General features: G+C 43.7%; 1 protein-coding gene across 5 annotated transcripts in view; it reads right to left on the minus strand.

Moving 5' to 3' along the window:
• Positions 1-305: 305 nt before the first annotated feature.
• LOC130276553 (fibrous sheath CABYR-binding protein-like) overlaps positions 306-23,263 on the minus strand; it is a 52,239-nt gene continuing 29,281 nt past the window's right edge. For 2 of the 5 annotated variants that reach the window (XM_056526094.1, XM_056526095.1), the window contains exon 2: positions 306-2,418. In XM_056526094.1, coding sequence (XP_056382069.1) covers positions 701-2,410 — 1,710 coding nt within the window. In that variant the 5' untranslated portion in view covers positions 2,411-2,418 and the 3' untranslated portion in view covers positions 306-700. Of the gene's footprint in view, positions 2,419-9,762; positions 9,782-9,985; positions 10,167-23,263 lie in introns of those variants that run through there. The other 3 variants (XM_056526093.1, XM_056526092.1, XM_056526097.1) reach the window with 3 other exon arrangements.

Here is a 23,263-nt window from a genome sequence, read left to right on the forward strand (position 1 = left end):
GATAGGGGATAAGATGTTTAGGGGTGGAGTACCCCTTTAAATAATCTGGCTGTCACTAAAAAAAGTAGGCAAGTCTATTCATTTTGCAGATGCCCGAATTGGAATTTCCGTGCCAGAAACATGGGCCATGGAAATTCCACTATGTAAACAGTGCAGCAGAGTCCCATTGAAATCAATGGGACTCTGCTGCAGTGGAATGTCTGTGCAGTAGGTTTTTGCATAATTCCACACTGGCATTCCGCTGTGTAAACATACCCTTACATAGAATTAACTGCTCCTAAAATAAATGGATTCACAGCATAAACTTAAATTTGACATTTTATTTGTGGAAAACATTGTGAAGTTCATGCGTTAAGACATTTTGAACATCAGGTTAAGCTCACAAGAATTTTTTTTTTCATGGGCATTGGTCACTTGTGTCACATTTGGCCTTTTGGAACATCAAATAGAAAACATGAATATAAATATCACTCCTATTTTCCTTTAGGAGATTCAATGAATAAGTTAAGCTATAATAAATTTGGCAGAATCGTATGGTTTGAGTCACTAATAAAAGGTTTGGTCAGGGTGTTTATTATTTTGCTTCCATATGGTAAAATTTATTCATGGAGGATTTGGTCACAGACAATGTATACAGTTTACCAGGTTGTGGAGGTTTTGCATCATTTCACCTTGGAACCAGGACAAAAAACCCATGCTTTTATTCATTGCATAATTCAATTTCAAGACCTTCACTTTGCCCATTAAGCTCATGAAGGTTTGTGTCACATCCATTCTCTAGATGCTCCTTCACGTCTTCTTTCAGAGGTAAGCCATTACTGACACCATGCTTCTCAACAATAAGAGGTGCAGATGGTTCATGTGATAATTCTTCAGCAGGTATTTCATGGTTTTCAATTTCAGAATTGTTATCATGAGTTGCATCAACGACTGTATCTTCAGGGGCAACTTGGTCATTCACATTCTTTGATGTGTCCAAGGCAGCCTCTTCTGTATCTTTACAATCTTTTTGTAGACTTCCATGATCTGTTGGTGGTTTATCTTCCTTAACCTCATCTTGGGTTTCCTTATCTACTTCCTGCTCTGTGGAGACAGTGTCCTGGACTTTACTTTCCTGCGTTTCTTCAGTAGCTTGTTCGGATGGGTTATTTTCAGCTATAGGAGCATCCTGATTGGGGACTTTCTCGGCAGATGGCTGCTCTGTGGCTTCAGATTCAGTAGTAGCTGCCTGGGTTTCTACTAATTTTGTATCCAGGTCATCATTACCTAAAGTTTCATCATTCTTCTCATTATCTTCAACATGAGCGGTGGAGTCAGGCACTTCATTTGATGGCAGTTGTTCATGTATAGAGTCCACTTCTTGCTTAGTTTCACTTAACTTTTCAGGCTCAGGACAAGGCACCAATTCTGGGTTTGTCACCGGTTCTACAGTCTCAACCTCTGGGACCGGCGCCATAGGCTCTTCAGAAACCTTTGACTCAGTTACTGGTTCTGGTGCAAGATCAGGTTCAGGCTTTGCCAACTCTGTGATTGGTTGAGTTTCAGACAAGGAGGAGACTTCAGTCTCTGGTTCAACCACATTACTGGCAGGTTCAGACTCTGCTACCTCAACTTCTGGTGCAGAATCTGGCTCCTGCAATAGAGGAGCCACTGTAGGAGTTTCCAAGACTACTTGTTCTGTTTTCTCATTTACTTTTTCTGGCTCTTTCACATCATCTGTTACCGGTGTTGCTTCTTTTGTTACTTGCTCTGAAAGGGGTTCTGTTGTTGGCAGCGATGTTTGTTCTTTCTCCATCTTTTCTACAGTCACCTTAGTCTCTGGATCAGGTGCTGGCTTTGCTGCCTCTTCTTTCTGATCTGGTACTGGAGCTAAGGGTTCAGTAACTGATTTGTTTGACTGTTTAGACCCTGAACTTTCTTGTTCTGTTATAGACTTGCATTCCTGAGTAGGTTCATCTTTAACAATAGACTCTTTATCCTTGTTATGATCAGTTTTTTGTTCTTCAGGTTGACTCTTAACTTCTTTTTCAGCTTCTGGTACCGTCTGAGATATATTTGAACTCTTGGCATGCTCAGGTTTGTCTTGCTCTTGATTTGACTCTTCTACTTTTGTTTGCTCAGCACTAGGTTTGCTTTCAGACTTTTGGTCTTTATTTAGATCGTCTTTGGTAGTTTTATCAGAGGAAACCTCCATGCTGTTTTTCCCTGCATTGGATTTTTGTTCCTCACTTGCACCACCATTTGGAGTTTGATCAGTAAGGGCATTTTCTCCATTTGGTTCTGCTGCATCTTTTTGTCCCATCTGAGTCTCCGTTTCTTTTTGTTCAACCTCTGTTGTTTCTGTAGACTCTCCATCTTTTCCAGCACCAAGGCAATATCCCTTCTTCTTCTTACTCAATTTTGCCCCCATTGTTATTACTGCAAAGACAAGATAGGAAGACTTGTCAGAAAATTTATAGTAGCTTACTATACAAGTATTCTTACAAACCTCCCCAAATAAAAAAATAAAAAAGAAAGAAAGTTTTTCACAAATAGATAAGACAGCCAGTGCAGTCTTTGCTGATAAAGCTTCGATTGGCCAAAAGCCAAATGCATCACTCAAAGGTGTCACAAAGGACAAGTGTGCAAGTCCCAGAAATGGAAGCACCCATTACTGTAACACATGCCCCCCTCCTTACTTTCCTTAATGAGCCATGAACTTAGACAGATGGTCAGGTTCTCTCCTCTATGCAGAGTAAAGAAGCTGAACTGGGACTGTGCTTATTGGATTCTTCCTTATGGTCTGGCAGATTGGCCATGTCTGGCATTGTGACTCAGCTTTATTACAGTTAATGGAGCTGAGCTGCAGTACCACAAACAACCTGTAGACCCTTGCGGCTCTGCTTTTAAAAAGCATACACATGTTGTGGACATATTAGGAAAAAGCTATTTTAATTAATTTATTTAATGCAAGTCTACTGCCACTTTACAATAATCCAGTCTCTAGCCAATTTCCTTTATCTATGAGTACTGGGAGTGTTCAGTACTGTGTAGTCACAGTTTCCAACATTTTATAGGGAATTTGTCAGCACAAGATCAGCTCAGAGCTGCAGACAAGGGCAGGCAGCTGATCGGGAAACAAAACAAATGATACATCTCCCTTAGGCTAGGTTCACACTGCAGAATCTCCAGGCAGAAAAATTCCGCACAGAGATTCCGAGTGCGGCCAGCGCTGACGGAAATCAGTCGGCGCTAAGACCGCATGGACACTGCAGTCTCCGATAGACTGCAATGTGTTCTGCCAGTATTTCCGCCTGAAGAATGAGCAACGCCATTCTTCAGGCAGAAATTTTCAAGCGGATTTTCCGTTCACAAATTCTGAAGTGAATTCCGAAGTGTGAATTTGTGAACGGAAACCCATTCACTACACTATATATTTTAGTAAGCAGAATTTCTGCCTGCAATTTCAAAGCGGAATTGCAGGCGGAAATTCCGTAGTGTGAACCTAGCCTTAAAAGGAACTGACAGCAAGATCACACACATGCTAACCTGAATATACAGGTATATAGTTCAGGTGATACCTTTTAAAGGAAACCAATCATCAGATTTTACCCTATATAATGCATGGCAAAGCGTTATATAGGGTAAAATCTGCAGGCGGCGGTGACTAGTTTATAACTTCATATCTTCACCATCCCTGGGGGCTGGAGCATCCCCCGGGGATGGTGAGGACAACAATTTTACCCTATATAATGCTTTGACAAGCATTATATAGGGTAAAATCTGATGATTGGTTCCCTTTATACCTGGTTCTACCACATTCAGCCATTTTTGAAATTCTGCACAATGGAGGAGAGCTCCTGTGCTTTTTCCTGTCCCCTGGGTCCCGTTCTCTCCTCCCCCTGTCCAGATGACGAGAGAGTGAAGATCTCATGCATATCGATGACGAGGGAGGAGAATGGGACCCAAGGGACGGGAAATAGACTGCATTGATCAGTACTGAAATTTGCATATTAGCAACAAGTAGGATCTCAAGAATGGCTGGTCATATTGGAACCAGGAAAAAAGCAGTTTATCAGGGACCAGCCACACTATATGCCTGTATATTTAGGTTAGTTCAGATGATCCTGCTGTCAGTTTCTCTTTAACCGATTGCCATTTGCAATGTTATGAAATCCTGTTTGAAGCTCATGCATCATAGAGGTGGTGCTGAGCTGCATTATGCATGCCTCCTCTCTCCTCCACCCATCACTGCTTGGTTTCCAGCTCTAAATGTGCATTCACACGCTATTACTAGCAGCGGGTTGCCCGCTGCGAGTTACATTACCATTGATTTGAATGGGTCCACAGACAGTCCGCAATAGTGTCAGATTTGCGGACTTTCCGCAGACCCATTCAAATCAATGGTAGCGTAACTCGCAGCGGGTTTCCCGTAGCGGTAAAACTTGCTACTAGCTACTAGCATGTGAACGCACCCTTAGAGCTGGAATTCCACTGAGGATTTTCTAGCAAAAACGCCCATTTTGCCACAAAGTGTTTTTTCAGCGAAAAGATGCGACGTCCAGATGTTAGCTGCAAGTCAGTAGTAAACTGCTAAATGCCAGATCCACTTGATGTTTTTCAGTTTGGCGTTTTTTTAATCCTTTTGGCGTCTTTCAGCTACTTTGGGCTCAGAGGCTGGTTTTCCAAAACTCCCTACAAGACCTAGTTTGGCGGGTTTTTTTTCACAGAAATCGTGGCGTTTTCCTCCCATAGAAGTCTATGGGAGAGCAAAAATGCCAAGAAAAACGCCATGTTGGTTTTAACTTTGGCGTTTTTATTCTTTTTTGGACTTTAGCGATCCAAAAAAAGTGATAGAGATATTTTTTTTTTTTTTTTTTTTTTTTTTTTTTATTAAAATGTCGTAGGGTACCATAAAAAAAAAAGAAAAAAAAAAAAAAAAAAAAAGACAGTAGTTATGGAAAAAATTGTATTAAATGAAATTTTTCTTTTTTATAACTAAATTTTTAAACAGGGATCAATTTATGTGTGCGGGCAGGGCACTAAAAAATGTAGCCGACAATAGTAAAAATGTAGAGTGTGTGTGTTTTTCACTTTTTAATTTGTAGGTAGTACTACTACTCACAGCATGAAACACACTGTTCCATGATGGGAGTATAAGTACCTGTACTGACAGATCATCATTTTGATGCTTCTGTATAATGTATAGATGCAGCCGGACGCTCTTCTATGGTCCCCTGAACTGCCGTATATATACACACATATTCATATTTCCCACAGAGAGCTGTGATTGGCCAGATGGTTCCAGCCAATCACAACTCTGTGGGAAATATGAATATATATATATATATATATATATATATATATATATATATATATATATATATATATATATATATATATATACACACACACACACACACACACACGTCAGTGCAGTGGACCATAGAAGAGCGGCCGCCCGCATCTATACAGTATACAGGAAGATCACAGCGGGTGTCAGGAGTGACACTCGCTGCGATCTTCTATTAATGCAGGTACTACAACTCCCAGCATGGAGCAGAGTGTGCTCCATGATGGGAGTAGTAATACCTGCAGTTAAGGACAGATCACAGCAGGTGTCACTCCTGACATCTGCTGTGATCCTCCTCTATTGCAGAGATGTGGAGTGGTTCTATACAGCGCTCGCATCTTTGCACTATACTCCGGCCAGTGATATGAATAGAACATCGCTCATTCATATTTCCCGCTGAGAGCTGTGATTGGCTACAACTAGAGATGAGCGAACTTACAGTAAATTTGATTCGTCACGGACTTCTCGGCTCGGCAGTTGATGACTTTTCCTGCATAAATTAGTTCAGCTTTCCGCTGGATACAGTCCTAGGAGAGTCTTTCCTAGGAATGTATCCACCTTTTCCAGCCCACCGGAGCACCGGAAAGCTGAACTAATTTATGCAGGAAAAGTCAGCAACCGCCGAGCCGAGAAGTTAGTGACGAATCGAATTTACTGTAAGTTCGCTCATCTCTAGCTACAACCATCTGGCCAATCCCCACTCTGGGCGGAAAATATGAATGAGTGATGTTCTATTCGCATCACTGGCCGGAGCACAGATCAGCGATGCGAGCGCTGTATAGAGCCGCTCCGCATCTCTGCTATATTATGATGATCGCATCGGGTACTACTACTCCCATCATGGAACAGCCTGTTCAAAACTGGGAGTAGTAGTACTACCTTTAAAGTAAAAAAATATAGAGAAAAAAGTAAAAAGTGAAACACTTTATAAAAAATTAATGAAAATTTCTTTATAAAAAATACTGCAATTTTTTTTTTTTTGGTACCCAAAAAATTTGGAACAAAAAATGCCGAAAAGGGCCAAAAAAACAAAAACAAATTACACACAAAAGGTAAAAAAAGCCTAAAAAAAAAAAAAAAAAATGCAGTGCAAAAACCTCAGTGGAATCCTAGCCTAAGCCCTTTACATCAGTAACGCAGGGCAGATAGAGGTGGTGCCGAATTGCAGCATGCATACTTCCTATGACACTTCAGTTTGGAATAAAAGCATGATTTTATAACTTTGCATATTATAAACATCCATTAGCTAAGAGGCAGGTATGCGTTTTCTCTCTCTCGTATACTCAGGGCCGCCATCAGGGGGTACAACCCATACAACTGTATGGGGCCCAGAGCTTCAGGGGGCTCGGACGTCCCTGGACCATTTATTTATTAATTTATTTTTATTGCCTTGTCAGTGAGTGACTGCGCCTGTCACTCACTGACCGCTGGGTGCGGACCGTGCCTCTTTGTCCGGGGGGGGCCGCACATTTCTATTAAATTACTTCTTTCTAAGGTGCCGGCCCCTTAAGAGTAATGGCAGGGCCGGACAGGCCAGGGGCTGATCGGAGTAGAGACGTCAAGTGCCCCGCGCAGGCACGCACGTCTACTCCAATCACCTGACCTGTCCCTGCCTACATCCCTGCGCGATCTCCAGCAGAGATGATCCTTGGTGACAGGAGCAGCAGCAGCTTATTTGGATAGGGGATAAGATGTCTAGGGGCAGAGTACTGAACATGTAATACTTCTTCAGGGTACTGTACAGTACATGCAATGTCCTAAAAAAGTAACATGGAGCCATCTTCACCTGGAGCAGCTATCCCTGGCACAGGTAAAGAGTAGTACAGGACATGTAATACCTCCCTGTACTGTAGGGGGCACTACCAGACAGCCAGTCAGTGCATGCACTTCAGTAATACAGGGGTTTTACCAGTGAATGCCCATTCTGATTGGTCAGTTCTTCCAGCCATTGACAAGTTTTGCAGATCTGGACTGTCTGTAGTATTGTATGTTGAGTCTGGTTTCAAGTTACAATGGTCCAGAAAAGACCATTGTAAGTCTAGGGATCACTGTACTGTAAATCATCCCTATGAATTTATATATGGCACTTAGTGCCCCACTGGTCCCATCTTGTGACTGCACATGAATTTGTTGTAAAAGACCACAGAAACATGGATGCTTTATTCCAGCAATAATGTTGTAGAACATTGGTGGTGTCTGGTATTGCTACTCAAGGGAATAGGGCCAAGCTGCACCATATCAGTGGCGCTCTTTGTGAAAGCAGTCACACCATATAGAAATGGATCACAAATATATGTGCACACACAACCAACGTGGCAGTCATTATAAGTCATGCCAGGGGCAATAAGTTTGCAGTATTTACCACAGAGAAGTGGGAAAGGGGGCATCGCTCGACCTGTACAGCATCTGTCTAGTTAAAGCATTAAGAAAAACAAAATGGAGCTCAAATGTAGCAGAGAGGGAATATCCTATATAGGTAAGAACAACGTGGAGTAGGGATAGCTAGGTACAGTCATTCCTGCTTTATTGGTCTATATTGTCAAATATCCCCTAGCATTATGTTACCTGGCCACATGACTGATCCTTGCAATCACCATAGTGATCGATCACACATCTGAGCTCCATTCTTTCCAAGACAAGACAGATGGAGCTGATCTGCAGCCATTAGGCAGTGCCCACTATGCACACAGATCAGGTGGCAGTAGGTGGCTCATAAACCAGATTAGTTCTGCCCAATACTACAAAAAATACATTTTAAAATATACTATTCCATACTAGAAAAGTGCATGCCCCAAGACCACATCATGTAATCTGCATGGCAGCGATGCATTTCCATGGGGTCACACTTCCAGACAACCATGTGACCGTCACATACAGCACATGTGATGCCAATATCCTGCACATCAATCTCATGGGGTCTTAAACCCCCCCCCCACCAGCCATTTCCTTCATACAGATTGCCATTTTGAATGGTCATTTATTCATTGGCTAACCATATGGCTTACATATTATGTAGACTATAGTAAATCCCAGGGGCCAGATATAGGGGCAGACCAGCATTATAAAATTCTATATATTTATACCGGTACAATATAAAGTCCATGCTTGATAAGGAGGAGCCCCCAACTCCCTCTGTTTCCAGTATAAGCCGCTAGCAAATACTCAGCTAGAACACCAAGAGCCAATACTCTGCAGATACCGTAGGCTTCAATCACACATGGACGGAAAAGGAAATTAACTATAAAAGGAAAGGCTGATATTCTTTCCCTTTCCTGTTGAATTCGCTACTCAAGAAAACTGCATGTCTGAACTCTGCCATACAACTGCTGAAGGAAAGGTCTTTGTTACACAAAATAATACGCTTTATTATGCGACGGGATAATTGTATCTACAGCACTTATCTTCAATACCTTGTCCAGATCACCCAAGTAAGCGGCTGCTGTCTGAGGAACATTTTGGTAATTCCTCAATTGACACAGCTGATAAAAGGCCTTGCATTAGGACAACATTAACCCTGCGAGTGCCTTACTGGGTCAAACAGGAGAATGAAATGGTCACTGTTAAGGGGCCCTTCCAGCAGAGCATGGGTTAAAGCTCAGAACAATAGTGATTGGGATATTCCCATGGCACATGTGCATTTCATACGCATTGTTTAACCCTTTCATTGTCATCACAGGGTGGAGACCCAGCCAGAGACTTAAAAAGGTTAAGATTCATTGTTACAAGCAGATGGAGAAAAATCGGATGTACCAGATGTAAATAGGAGTTAATTACAATTATTAGATATGGGGGAGTTAATTGTAGGATTGCTGAGACTATCACGCAACGCATCTGCTGTACGGTATACAAGAAGAAAAAGAATAATAGTCCCTCAAAAATCACTTGACAGCCACAGATCCCATTGAATCCACAGCTGCAATGAGTTAACCCTTAAGGTCTTCTCTCTGTATTTTATTTACAAACCAGTAAGATGCCCAATGCACGGGTAGGTGGGTTATTCATTGAAATGTTTTTTTTTTTTTATTATAAAATTTGCTTTTGACCGCAGAACTGACACTTTAAGGGTCTATTCACACGGCAGAATTTCCTCCTTGAATGAACGTCCACACACCCATTCACACTTCTGCAGAATTTCCGCTTGGATTCCTCACCAATTCAGCACAAAATCCATACAAGCGGAATTGGGGCGGATGAATGGAAATTCTGCCGTGTGAATAGATCCTAATAGTATGTCACCCACATGGTTAGGTGCAGTGTATTGCAGAGGAAGAAAGTATTCTCAATGTTGCACCATTTGGCTACAAGACTAGAAAAAGAGTGAAAGCAGTAATATTACCTCAACAGGTAACAGGACTATTAATGTACTTTCTGTACATTGAATACATAATAAATCCCTCCGATACGTAAAGGTGTATGAGAATGCAGGTTACCTGAGTATTATGTATAGGAGCAGCTTCTGGCCCCAGTTCTGTGAGCGGTGCTATTGCTGCAGTAAGCTTTGCAGTAGGGTCTACAGAACAAAGGATCTAGCCATAAGCACTATCTGCACATCTCCTCCTATATGCACACATGCTGCAAGCAAGCTAACCACATACCCCAATACCAGCTACTAGGTGCCCAGGAACAACCATACTCCCATCCAAAACTGCTTACCTACCTGCTAGACGTATCCAAGCCTGGGAGTGTGAGATGCAGCAGAACCAGGAGTGGTTGGGCTAGGACTGAGAGCAAGATGGAGAGTGACAGATGCTCCCCTCTCAGAGGTACAATCTGGTATTCACCATCCCCCTCCTCTCTTTGCCTTTTACACTCACTCCCCTCCCTACATCTGCTGTATTGAAGACCTCAAAAGCATAGAAAGAATCTACTACCCTTTAGTCCATTTAAAGAGCCAACTACCCTGTGTATGTCACAGCTCAAAGGAATCCAAAAAATATGTCCGCCTCTACGAACAGATGTAGACGATAAGGTAATCTGCAGTACCTCGTATTAAGATAGCTTATTTGCGTCTTTACATAGGACTGCAGGTAAACATGTTGAACTATCGAAAGCCATCGCTTTAAAAAAGTGCAGCCCCAGACACTTAAATACCAAGTTGCACATATTCTACATGTGGTTTATTGTTACTTAGCACATATCAGTTTCCTTTACATCATGTGACCGTACAATGGCCGGCATTTATCATTGTAGTGGAAGTGGAGCATTTTTTACACCTTTTTTGTGTGCTGGTTATGTGTAAAAGCGCCAAATTTATTAAAGGGTCACAGAGCATTTGATACATTTTGTGCAGGTCACATTTTCTGAAATTTCACTCTTCACATACACCAAAAAGCTAAGCCTGGGCTTGTGTAGTTTTAGAGACTTTTCAGTGGCTTTGCACCTTTTTTGCGCCTTTTCACAAAAAGGCGCAGTTCATAAATCCCTTCCATATCATGTATATTGCCAAAATCGGTGGATTGCAACTCAAAATCAGCAGAAATGTGTAAACCAAAAGGCGCAAATCAACCCCGCTTGCGCCTTTTTTGCACCTTTTCTAGACACAGTCTAAAGACAATGATAAATGTCGGCCAATGTCTCAATGTGAAAGTGTGTAGTAGGATAGCAGCATAGTCATTCGGGTAACCTCAGATCATAAGACATGTGAGTTACTGAAAAACCCCTCAGCATTTATAGGGTTGATACTGACCCTCATTTTCTATTCTAAAGCCGACTTGTTTTGTCGGGTTTTTTTGGCGCATCTTTGTCTGCGAGATGTTGCAGACATTGTGCGCCAGTCTGCGACACGATGCAACATTTTTTCCCGACGGACCTCATGCGGATTCTCCCAAACCCGAAAAAGGGGCGTAACCCGACATTTCTGAGCTTTCCCACGTATTTATAAAGGTTTCCAACCCGAATTTGTTGAATTGTTGTGGATTTTTTCCCGACAGCTCAGAGGAGTTGGAAACCAAAACTGACAAAACCCATGTGCGACAAACAGGATGCGACATGATAATAAATACCAGGGGAAAAAAGCAGTCGGGTAAGAAAGCAACATAGACTTACAACCCGATTTTCTAAGTACCGTATTTTTTGCCGTATAAGACGCACTTTTTCTTCCCCAAAACTAGGGGGAAAAAGTTGGTGCGTCTTATACGGCGAATACACCCCTATCGCGGCGGTCCCTGCGGCCATCAACGGCCGGGACCCGCGGCTAATACAGGACATCACCGATCGCGGTGATGCCCTGTATTAACCCTTCAGACGCGGCGATCAAAGCTGACCGCCACGTATGAAGGGAAAGTGACACTAACCCGGCTGTTCAGTCGGGCTGTTCGGGACCGCCGCGATTTCACCGGGTTAGTGCTTACAGGACACCGGGAGGGACCTTACCTGCCTCCTCGGTGTCTTCTCCGTTCAGGGATCCCCTGTATGGCCGGCGCTCTCCTTCCTCGTCATCACGTCGTCGCGTACGTGCGTCGGCGTGCGTAACGACGTGATGGCGGCGACAGAGAGCAAGGATACCCAGCCGGCAGCAGAGATGTTCCGGAGCGATGGGGACTGCGATGGAGCGACATCCAGGGCAGCGGTGACGGGTCCGGAGCGGCGGGGACACATGAGTACTACCTCCTATGCAGTGGTCTTCAATCTGCGGACCTCCAGATGTTGCAAAAGTACAACTCCCAGCATGCCCGGCAGCCAACGGCTGTCCGGGCATGCTGGGAGTTGTAGTTTTGCAACATCTGGAGGTCCGCAGGTTGAAGCCCACTATTGGGTTCAAAATCTTTATTTTTTTAAATTTTGCACCTATAAATTGGGTGCGTCTTATACGCCGGTGCGTACTATAGGACGAAAAATACGGTAAATGAGGGCCAATTTGTTTCCTCTGATTCCATTTGGCATGTTGTTGAAGGCTATGGGGGAGATTTATCAAAACCTGTGCAGAGGAAAAGTGGACCAGTCACCCATAGCAACCAATCAGATCCTTTTCATTTCATCTGGGAAAAATGAAAGAAGCGATCTGATTGGTTGCTATGGGCAACTGCACCACTCTTCCTCTACACAGGTTTAGGACACAGACGTATCCAATGGCATCTCGCCAAAAACAGGATGCCGACTTATATTGTAATGGAGAGCAGTAGGTGCTATTTATTTCAGCGGCCCAAACAAACTAACTGTTTGTGCCTTATGTTATTTTAACTGGACCAAGTTGCAGACCACAAGTATTAGCGTCTTTGAAATGGCATCCGCTGCTCTCTGCCACAGTATACATCAGCATCCTATTCTCGGGGGAGTTAAAGGGGTACTCCACATTTTCTGGGTTTTTAAGGGAAAAATGGAATGATGGTTTTCAGCGCATATGATGTGCGGCTAAATTCAGCCACAAAGCCCAAAAAAAAATCGGAAACACATTAGTAAATAACCCCCAATGTGTACTTAAAATTGGAGTTTTTTCTCCAAATTCTTCAATAGAAATCTCATGACCTGTAATGCTAAAAACACAGGGTTAAACACCAAAGAAAAATGCCAATACCAAAACACACTATTTAAAAAAAATTGCCACTTAATCTATGGCTTGGAAGTACAAGCCATAGATTAAAAACGACCAAAAAATCTGAGAAAACATTTGAAAAACTGGCACTGCTTTTTGCAGCATTTTTGCGTTTTTTTCCAGGTGTTTTTCCATTCTTGTGAAAACATTTTTTGACGCTGTAGCAGTTTTTCACTGCCCTAAGGCTAAGTTTCCACTTGGTTTTTTTTCTGGCAGTTTTTGGAGATCTGCCACTGCAGTTTTTGAGCCAAAGCCAGAAATGTATTCAAAAGGAATAGGACATATAAAGGAAGAACTTATACTTCTCCTCCCTTATGGATCCACTTCTGACTTTGGCTCAAAAACTGCAGTGGCAGTATTCCAAAAACTGCCAGAAAAAAACCTAAGTGGAAACTTAGCCTTAGGCTAGGTTCAGACTACAGAATTTGCGCCGGAATTTTCGCTTTGAAATTTCCGCCAGAAATTCCGCTTACTATAATGCATAGTGTAATGAATGGTTTTCCGTTCACAAATTCACACTTCGGAATTTGTGAAGCGGAAAATCCGGATGAAAAATCCGCTAGAAAATTTCCGCCTGAAGAAAGGGGTTGCTCTTTCTTCAGGCGGAAATCCTAGCGGAACACATAGCAGTCTATAGGAGACTGCAGTGTCCGCGCGGTCCTAGCGCCGACTAATTCAGGCGGAACTCGGAATCTACGGGCGGAAATTTTCTGCCCGGAGATTCCGTAGTCTGAACCTAGCCTTAGGGTAACCCTCTGTGGGTCTGATGCAGAGCACCTGGTCCACAGAGTTTAAGGCCATGTTAACACGGCCGAAAATGTAATCCAAAAGCTGAACAGAGATTCTAACCAATGCAACAGGTTTGCAGTTTTGGTAAGTATACACATGTTGGATTTTCAGTAGATATTTCTGCAGCAAATCCAATCTATAATCTGTAAAATCAATAATCTGTAAAATCTGCACCAAACTAAGGTTCATGCACACTACAGAATTTTTGAGCTGAGAAATTCTTCTTGGAAATTCTGGTGCAGCAGGGTCTGATTGCTGTCAATTAGATTCTGCTGCACCCAAAATACTACAGAATTTCTGAAGAAAACTTCACCCACAGAATGTCCTAATGCTGGCTAATTCAGTTGGCTCTGGCTGTCCTCAGGATTCTGTAGTGTGCATGAACCCTAAGGCCACGTTCACATGACTGAAATTCCGCAGGAATTTATTGCCCATTAACTTTAATGGGATTCCGCAAGCTAATTCACACAGCAGAATTTCCTCATGCGGAATTCCGCTGCTGAAATTCTGCATTCCATGGTCTGGAAAAATATGTCTGGTCTTATATTTTTCCACAGTTTGGCTGCAGAATCCCATTGAAGTCAATGGCGCCGACTTCCTGCTGAATTTGTGTGGAATTCCCGCGGAATGCATGCAATCATTGTTTAGTTTATTTTAAAAAAAATTCCCGCAGACCTCGCAACCAGTGTCTGTTCCATGTTGGGAGTAGTAGTAGTAATGGGGATGAGGGATTGATCCCATTGGGTTTCACTTCTGAAAGTGATCAAAAGTTGTTAACTGGGTGAGCGGGCGGCATGTCGGCTGCACCGCTCCCCAGCGATGTATTTTTTACTGTCAAAAATTCATATTCAAATACCCCGCCGGAAGCCCTGAATGGCTGGCACCAAGCAGCCATTCAGGGCTCCCGGCAGGCTTTTTTAAATCCTATTGTGCGTGTTGTGATTTTTAATAAAGATGACCAGCCGGGGATTGCGGCGCAATGCCGCCCACTTCCCCAATTAATAACTTTTGATCACATCGGGTTTCAGAAATGAAACCCAATGCGATCAATTCCTCAGCCCCTGTACTATTACTCCCAACATAGAGAAGACTCTGTTCCATGATGGAAGTAGTAGTACTATCGCTACAGTAGTCTACCCAGCCGCCTGCAGACTCCTGTAGCCGGGGAACTACCACTCCTATCATGGAAACAAGTCTGTTCCACAATGGGAGTTGTAGTATTACCGCAGCAGTGCAGGAGTTCCAGGTGGCTGTGAAGAAAAGATGCAGAATCCGTGTGAACAATTCTGCACGAATTCCGCACAGATTCTGCATCTTTTTAACATCTGCAAAATTCTGCACTGAACCAATGCAGATGCAGAATTCATGCAGATGTGTGGAATTTACGTTGTGCGAATGTGGCCTAAGGGTACGTTCACACGCGCGGATTTTCCCAGGGTATTTAGCTGCGGATCCGCTGGTGAAGGCCTCGCTGTATGCTGGCTTTATATGTGCCTGCTGGTAGCGGCAATACGCCGCTACGAGCAGACACAGTGCAGGGATGAGCGCGGCATACTCACACATCGTGGCCGCTCTCCCTGCTCTGAGCCAGGCAGAGAGCTCCCGCGATGTGCGAGTATACTGCGACTCTCACATCGCAGTGTGCCTGCTGGTAGCGGCGCATTGCTGCTACGAGCAGGCACAAAGCCAGCATAGAGCGGGCCTTCACCAGCGGATCTGCAGCGTAAAATACGCTGAAAATCCGTGCGTGTGAACGTACCCTAATACAGATCTTCCTGCAGATTTCCCTTTTGCAGTTTGAGGAGATAAGCTATGTCCAGACATCAGAAATTCTGTATACATGTGTAATTCCACATTCATTCATTTGGCCAGAATTCCACATCTTTGCACATCAATGTGGAATTTCTGCACAGTTCATACAGAATGCATGTGGAATTTCCACATGAATTCCACATAAATACTCAGAGCATGGAAAAAAAGTGCTTTTAAGTCATTGCTTAACCCCTTAAGGACCCAGCCAATTTTCACTGTAGGACCCGGCCATTTTTTTGCACCTTTTTTTTTATCAAAAAATTTTACATTTAGCATTTTTTTTTTATCTTTGAAGCTCTCTGCTTATAACGAAAATGAATATTCCAAATAAATGATATATTGATTCACATATACAATATGTCTACTTTATTTTTCCATCATAAAGTTGACATGTTTTTACTTTTGGAAGACACCAGAGGGCTTCAAAGTATAGCAGCAATTTTTTAATTTTTCACCAAATTTTCAAAATCTACATTTTTCAGGGACCAGTTCTGTTTTGAAGTGGATTTGAAGTCTTCATATTAGAAATACCCCATAAATGATCCCAATATAAAAACTGCACCCCTCAAAGTATTCAAAATGACATTCAAAAGTTTTTTTAACCCTTTATGTGTTTCACAGGAATAGCAGCAATTTGAAGGAGAAAATTCAAAATCTTCATTTTTTAAACTGGCATGTTCTTGTAGACCCAGTTTTTGAATTTTTACAAGGGGTAAAAGGAGAGAAATCTTCCTAAAATGTGTAACCCAATTTCTCTCGAGTAATAAAATACCTCATATGTGTATGTAAAGTGTTCGGCGGGTGCAGTAGAGGGCTCAGAAGGGAAGGAGCGACAGTGGGATTTTGGAGAGTGAGTTTTTCTGAAATGGTTGTTGGGGGGCATGTCACATTTAGGAAGCACCTATGGTGCCAGGACAGCAAAAACAAACAAACACATGGCATACTATTTTGGAAACTACACCCCTCATGGCACGTAACAAGGGGTCCAGTGAGCCTTAACACCCCACAGGTGTTTGACGACTTTTCGTTAAATTTGGATGTGTAAATAATTTTTTTTTTCACTAAAATGCTGGTTTTCCCTCAAATTAATTTTTTTTTACAAGGGATAATAGGACAAAATGCCCCCCAAAATGTATAACCCTATCTCTTCTGAGTATGGAAATACCCCATATGTGGACGTCAAGTGCTCTGCTGGCGCACTACAATGCTCAGAAGAGAAGGAGTCACATTTGGCTTTTGAAAAGCAAATTTTGCTGAAATGGTTTTTGGGGGGCATGTGCCATTTAGGAAGCCCCTATGGTGCCAGGACAGCAAAAAAAAAAAAAAAAAACACATGGCATTCTATTTTGGAAACTACACCCCTCAAGGAATGTAACAAAGGGTACAGAGAGCCTTAACACCCCACAGGTGTTTGACGACTTTTCGTTAAAGTTGGATGTGTAAATAATTTTTTTTCCATTAAAATGCTGGTTTCCCCAAAATTTTACATTTTTACAAGGGATAATAGGAGAAAATGCCCCCAGAATTTGCAACCCCATCTCTTCTGAGTATGGACATACCCCATATGTGGACGTCAAGTGCTCTGCTGGCGCACTACAAAGCTCAGAAGAGAGGGAGTCATATTTGCAAATTTTGCTGAAATGTCGCATTTAGGAAGCCCCTATGGTGCCAGAACAGCAAAAAAAAAAAAAAACACATGGCATACCATATTGGAAACTACACCCCTCAAGGAACGTAACAAGGGGTACAGTGAGCCTTAACACCCCACAGGTGTTTGATAAATGTTCATGAAGTGGGATGTGAAAAGGAAAAAATTTGATTTTTTTTACACAAAAATGCTGGGGTTACCCCAAATTTTTCATTTTCACAAGTGGTAAAAAGAGAAAATGTTACTGTAAATTTGTAAATAAATTTCTTTGGAGTAAGAACATGGGGGAGATTTATCAAAACCTGTCCAGAGGAAAAGTTGCTGAGTTGCCCATAGCAACCAATCAGGTCGCTTCTTTCATTTTCAACAAGGCCTCTTCAAAATGAAAGAAGTGATCTGATTGGTTGCTATGAGCAATTGGGCAACTTTTCCTCTGGACAGGTTTTGATGAATCTCCCCCATACCTCATAGTTGGCCGTAAACAGCATGCACACTGGTCTCAGAGGTGCTGGAGATCAGTCAGGGTCCTTGAGCTTTGTATTTCTCCTATGGAGGAGGAACAGTGGGACCCCCCCTCAAGAGGCATTACATGGGATAAGTAACTGGGGTACACTAAGTAACTAAAGTGGGGTCCAGTGGGACATAATATTATAAATTATGTTCCCAGAAGGATGACCCAGAGCATAGCCAAAACTAAAGAATATGCCCACCCCAAACCCTATGCTCTGAATCATCATTCTGGGAATGTGATGTGTGTGGCCGTCCCTAACCTGTTGCCTCAAATGCGCACCCCGCTCAGGTGGAGAGAGAGCGCTGCACATTTAAGGCAACATGAAAAGTCCCTGATGATAGTGACTCAGTGACCCATGACCCATTTTTGGAAAAAATACCCCCAGAGGTCTTATTTTTTTTTTTTTTTTTTTTATAAAAGAGTTTTTTGGGCAATTTAGTGTTTTATGGGGTTGAAATTTGCAATGTACTCTGGACTTGGTACATTGGGGCCAAATTATGGGAAATTAAAATGAAGAGGGAAAATTTTGTACCGCATGGAAGTGTGATACTCCCTGAAGCAGTTTTTAATGCAGAGGCCCGGATGATCGGGGCAAGTGTCACATTGAGTGTTGGTATCCTTCCGAATCCCCCTCCTGTTACACACGCTGCATTTTTTTCTGGGTTCATCCCTTCTTTCCAGTGTGGGGGACTTCACCTGGAAAGTGTTGGCCTTGGACGATCCTGGCATCTATTACTTCAGTTCCTTGGGAAGTCCGGCCTGCTCTTTCCCAGTCGCCAAAGATCAGGACCTTTAGGACTTCTTCTTGGAATTGAAGGTATGTCCCTGTGTTGCCAGCGTACTGGGACAGTACAAAAGCGTTGTACATGGCAACCTGTACCATGTAGACCGCAATTTTCTTGTACCATACACGTGTTTTCCGCATGGCCATGTATGGCTTGAGGACTTGATCAGAAAGATCAACTCCCCCCATATACCGATTGTAGTCCAGAATACAATCAGGCTTGAGGACCAGTGTTGTGGTACCTCGCACAGGAACAGGTGAGCTGCCGTTGCCATGAATAGTGGTCAGCAAAAGGACATCCCTCTTATCCTTATACTTGACCAGCAACAGGTTTTCATGGGCAAGGACACAGGACTCACCCTTGGGCATAGGTGTCTGGATCAAATTTAGAGGGAGGCCTCTCTGGTTCTTCCGAACGGTCCCACAAGCATACGTAGATCTGGTGGCAAGGGATGTGAAGAGAGGGATGCTGGTATAAAAGTTGTCCATGTACACGTGGTAACCCTTATACAGCAATGGGTACACAAGGTCCCAAACGATTTTCCCGCTAACACCCAGAGTGGGGGAACAATCTGGGGGTTCAATACGGGAATCTCGTCCCTCATACACCCTAAACTGGGAGGTACTCTCACAAAGTTTATATAGCTTCACGCCATACCGCACCCGCTTTGAGGGAATATACTGGTGGATTATGAGTCTCCCCTTAAAACTGATAAGAGACTCATCAATCGAGAGCTCCCTGAGCGGTACATAGGCCTCCAAAAATTTGGGGGAGTATGTAGTGCTGTGTGCTTGGTGTGACTATTATATGTGTGATTAAAAATCGCACACCGTTATATGGGGAAAAAAAGTTGCGGCTCAAAAAAAAATTATGGGGGGGGGGGGGGCAAATGCAGCGCCATGAACCCCTGGGCCCGGGTCACACTGAAAAAAACGCAGAGGACCCTTGGGAACCTATTAGGGGGTCAGGGGGGGGGAAATATTTTTTACTTTTTACCTGTCCCTGGGGTTAATCTGTCCCTGCTCTAAGGGGGATCTTCAGTCCTGAGGGGGCTCCGATCGTGCAGAGGGGGGGGGGGTCCCTGGCTTCCTCCAGCAGCTCTGACTACTGACTGAACCCAGCCAGCCGCAGTGAATTCACTTGCGATTTGCGCCGATCGCCAACATGGGGGGGTTTGATGACCCCCCTGGGCATTTGCATGGGGTGTCTGCTGATCGATATCAGCAGTCACCCCAGTCTGATCCCTGCCCGCTGCGCGGCAGGGACCGAAATTACCACGAACGTACATGTACGTCCTGGGTCCTTAGGACCCAGGGTGTCAGGACGTACCGGTACGCCCGGGGTCCTGAACAGGTTAAAGGGGTACTCCACTGGAAAACATTTTCTTTTAAATCAACTGGTGCCAGAAAGTTAAACAGATTTGTAAATTACTTCTATTAAAAAATCCCAATCCTTCCAGTACTTATCAGCTGCTGTATACTACAGAGGAAGTTCTTTTCTTTTTTGAATTGTGTCCATACACCTTCATCCTGAGATCCAGGGTGTGCAGATAGGAGACATGCACCTTAAATGCTCGGCCTTTGCCGATGATTTACTCCTCTACATTTCCTCGCCCGAGACCTCTCCCAGCGCTACTGTCTGTCCTCGAGGACTTTGCGTTCCCATTTGCTTGGCACCCGACTTCTTTCGTTACCTTGGCGTTCTTATCCCTAGAGATCTTTCCCGGACAGTTGATCTGAACTTCCCTTATCTCTCGCTTTAAATCTGATTTGCTTAAATGGGACCGTAAGGATTTTTCCTGGATTGGGCATATTGATATTCTCAAAACGAATCTTCTGCCGCGCCTGCTATATCTTTTCTCCAACCTCTGTCTTCCCTTTTCTCCATATTCATCTGGTCTAACTCTCATCATAGGATAGCTATCTGTGTCCTCTCCTGCCCTAAGTTAGATGGTGGCCTTGCCTATCCTGACCCTTACTATTACTACTTAGCAGATTCCACTTCCCGGACCCTTGATTAGTTTCGCTATGCCCACTCCAAGCTCTGGGTTTGCTTTGAAGCGATCCTTTTTCTGCTTCCTCTCACCTCTCTCCCTTGGGTCCACCCTGCCCACTGGACAAAGTCGACATTACCCTCCCTTCCCTATGTTGCCTGCTCTGTTGTCCAGTTATACCTCTGTCACTTGTACAAATCGGGCTTGTTTAAACCTCTTGGTACTATGACTCCGCTGGTGGGCAATCTGGACATTCCGCCAGGTCTCTCACCTGCCGGATTCCTGTTCTTTCTTGCTACTGCTTCCCTCCCCTTGGCTCAGGTCCTCCCGTCGTCCTCGCTGAGCTCGTTGTCCGATATTTTGGGTGCCTCCTCTGCTACGGCCTTAGCTACCTTTCATTATGCCAAGCTTCGACATTTTTATAACACATGGCGGGTGTCAGGCACCTTTCATAGGGAGGCCTCGGCCTTAGAATGTCTTTGTTTGGCTTCAGACAAGCCGACACACCTGGTTTCTACTGTCTTTTCCTTGCTAAATAGCAGAGACTAACGTGACCTCCTCTCATATCAGCAGGGTTGGCTAATGGAGCTTGACCTCACACCTAGCACTACAGACTGGGAAACCTCTTTTCTTCTCTGTCATAAATCCTCCGTTTCGGTGGCTTTGCAGGTAACCAACTTTTATTGTCTCGCTGGTACTGTGTTCCGGCCCAGCTGCATGTTTTCTATCCTTCAGTCCCGGATGTGTGCTGGAGGTGTGGTCAACCTGGTGGTTCTCTTGTTCATATATGTTGGTCCGTTCTCTCATACAGGATATCACTGGTGTGTTCCTCCCCTCCTCCCCCTCTGTACTGCTCTTGTCCATGCTGCCGGGCTCCTCCAAGTCCCTCCGTAAAGGCCTGACCTGTATTCTGTTAATGGCCGCTAAACGGGTCATCCCCAGGTTTGGAAGTCGACCTCTCCTCCTTCTGAGACTGACTGGCTGACTGAGGTCTCACATATATAGAGTATGGAGGCCTAGTGCGTTGGCGCCCATGGCTGTCTTTTGTGGAATCTCCCTGTTACCTGACCTATGGCGTTGCTACACCTACTCCTACTGTACCTGTCCCCTAGTGCGGACTTCTACCCACTAATTCCCTCCTACAGCCCTCCCCTCCCCTTCCTACCCCTCTACCCTTCCTCCCCCCCCCCCTTCCTTACTTTCCCTCTTGTTTCCCCTTTGCTCTTATCTGTTAGCTTTCCTTTTATTCCATATTTGTTGGATGTTTTCCTGTTTGGTCAATATTGCGGCCTGTTTGTTTACCATTGCTGACTCCACTAGTCATTTGTTTTCGGGTTCTGATTCTTTTCCCCCCTGACTGTGCCTACTAAATGGTTATATACTGACGATATTGCTGATGGTATTGTTTAGTGTTAAGCGCAAATATTCGCAATTCGAATATTTATTGCATATTTTGCATATTCACGAATATGGCGAATATAGCACTATATATTTGCAATTATGAATATTCGTAATATTTTTTTCCCCCACAGAACACATCACAGTGATCTCATCCCTCCCTGTTTCCAGCTTGTGGTCTAAAAAATGCTTCTATACTATTTACTGTATTAGACTGGAAAGCAAATTTTCGCAAATATAAGAATATGCAAATATTCGCGAATATCCTATGCAAAAATAACCACGAATATACTGAATATGCAAATTTCGCGAATATAGGATGAATATTCGTCCATATATTCACGAAATATCACGATTTCGAATATGGCATATACCGCTCATCACTAGTATTGTTCCTTGAATTACCCGTTTACCCCTCCCTGGTTTTCTTCATTCTGTACCCCAAGCCTTTCGGCTTCTTTATTTTTTCAATAAAGCTTTGAATTTGAAAATAAAATAATAATAATAATAAAGTATGAGGCTGGGTTCACACACTTTTTTTCTATGCAGTATTAGCACACTTTGGGAAACATTTTTTTTTATGTTTTTCATTCATCCAGCTCCAGCAGTGATGTGTCAACATGTGACCGCTACAGTAGTTGTGTGGACACACAAGGGGGGGGGGGGGGGATCTATTAAGCTCAGTCTTTGGTATGGTATTTTAATGGGGTTTTTTTGCTCTCTATTTTGCCTTCCGTGCGACAAATTTGTCAAAAGGTTGCACGGTGTAATAAATCTGTCGCACATATGGCAAAGTGAGTGAAACCCCCTCAGAAGTTCATTTTCCAAGACAAGTGTGAGGTGGTGTAGGTTTGCTGTGTGTTTGATAAATTCGCACTTTGATAAATTCGTGACCAATGCAAGTCCTGGAAATAAAAAAAAACTATGTATGGCTGGTTTGGAAAACTTGCCATTTCTGCATAGTGGTCCAAAAGGTTGCATACCCCCCCAACCCCCCCCCCCCCCCCACCCCCCCCCCCCCCCCACCGAGACTACTCCGCTCCTAGTCATCTTATCCCCTATCCAAAGTATAGGGGATAAGATGTCTGATCGCCGCGGTCCTGCCGCTGGGGACCCCCACAATCTCTCCTGCAGCACTCACTTGTCATCAGCTGCATGGAACAAAGTTCACTCTGTGCAGCTAATGACAAGTGGGAGCTGCAGGAGAGATTGCAGGGGTCCCCAGCGGCAGTACCCCCGCGATCAGACATCTTATCCCTTATCCTTGGGATAGGGCATAAGATGTCAAGAGGCGGAGTACCCCTTTAATTTAAGGCTTTCACTGAGGTCTTGCATAGTGTAAAGGGTTAGCATTTCTTGCATTATTTGAAAGAAGAGATCGCAGACTGCACTCACGGAAACAGCAAGAAGTTTTATTCGGGATCGCTGGTCCACGCAACAACAACGACAGGTAAGTCGACCGGT

Source organism: Hyla sarda, chromosome 6, assembly GCF_029499605.1.
Source record: "Hyla sarda isolate aHylSar1 chromosome 6, aHylSar1.hap1, whole genome shotgun sequence".
NCBI lineage: Eukaryota > Metazoa > Chordata > Amphibia > Anura > Hylidae > Hyla > Hyla sarda.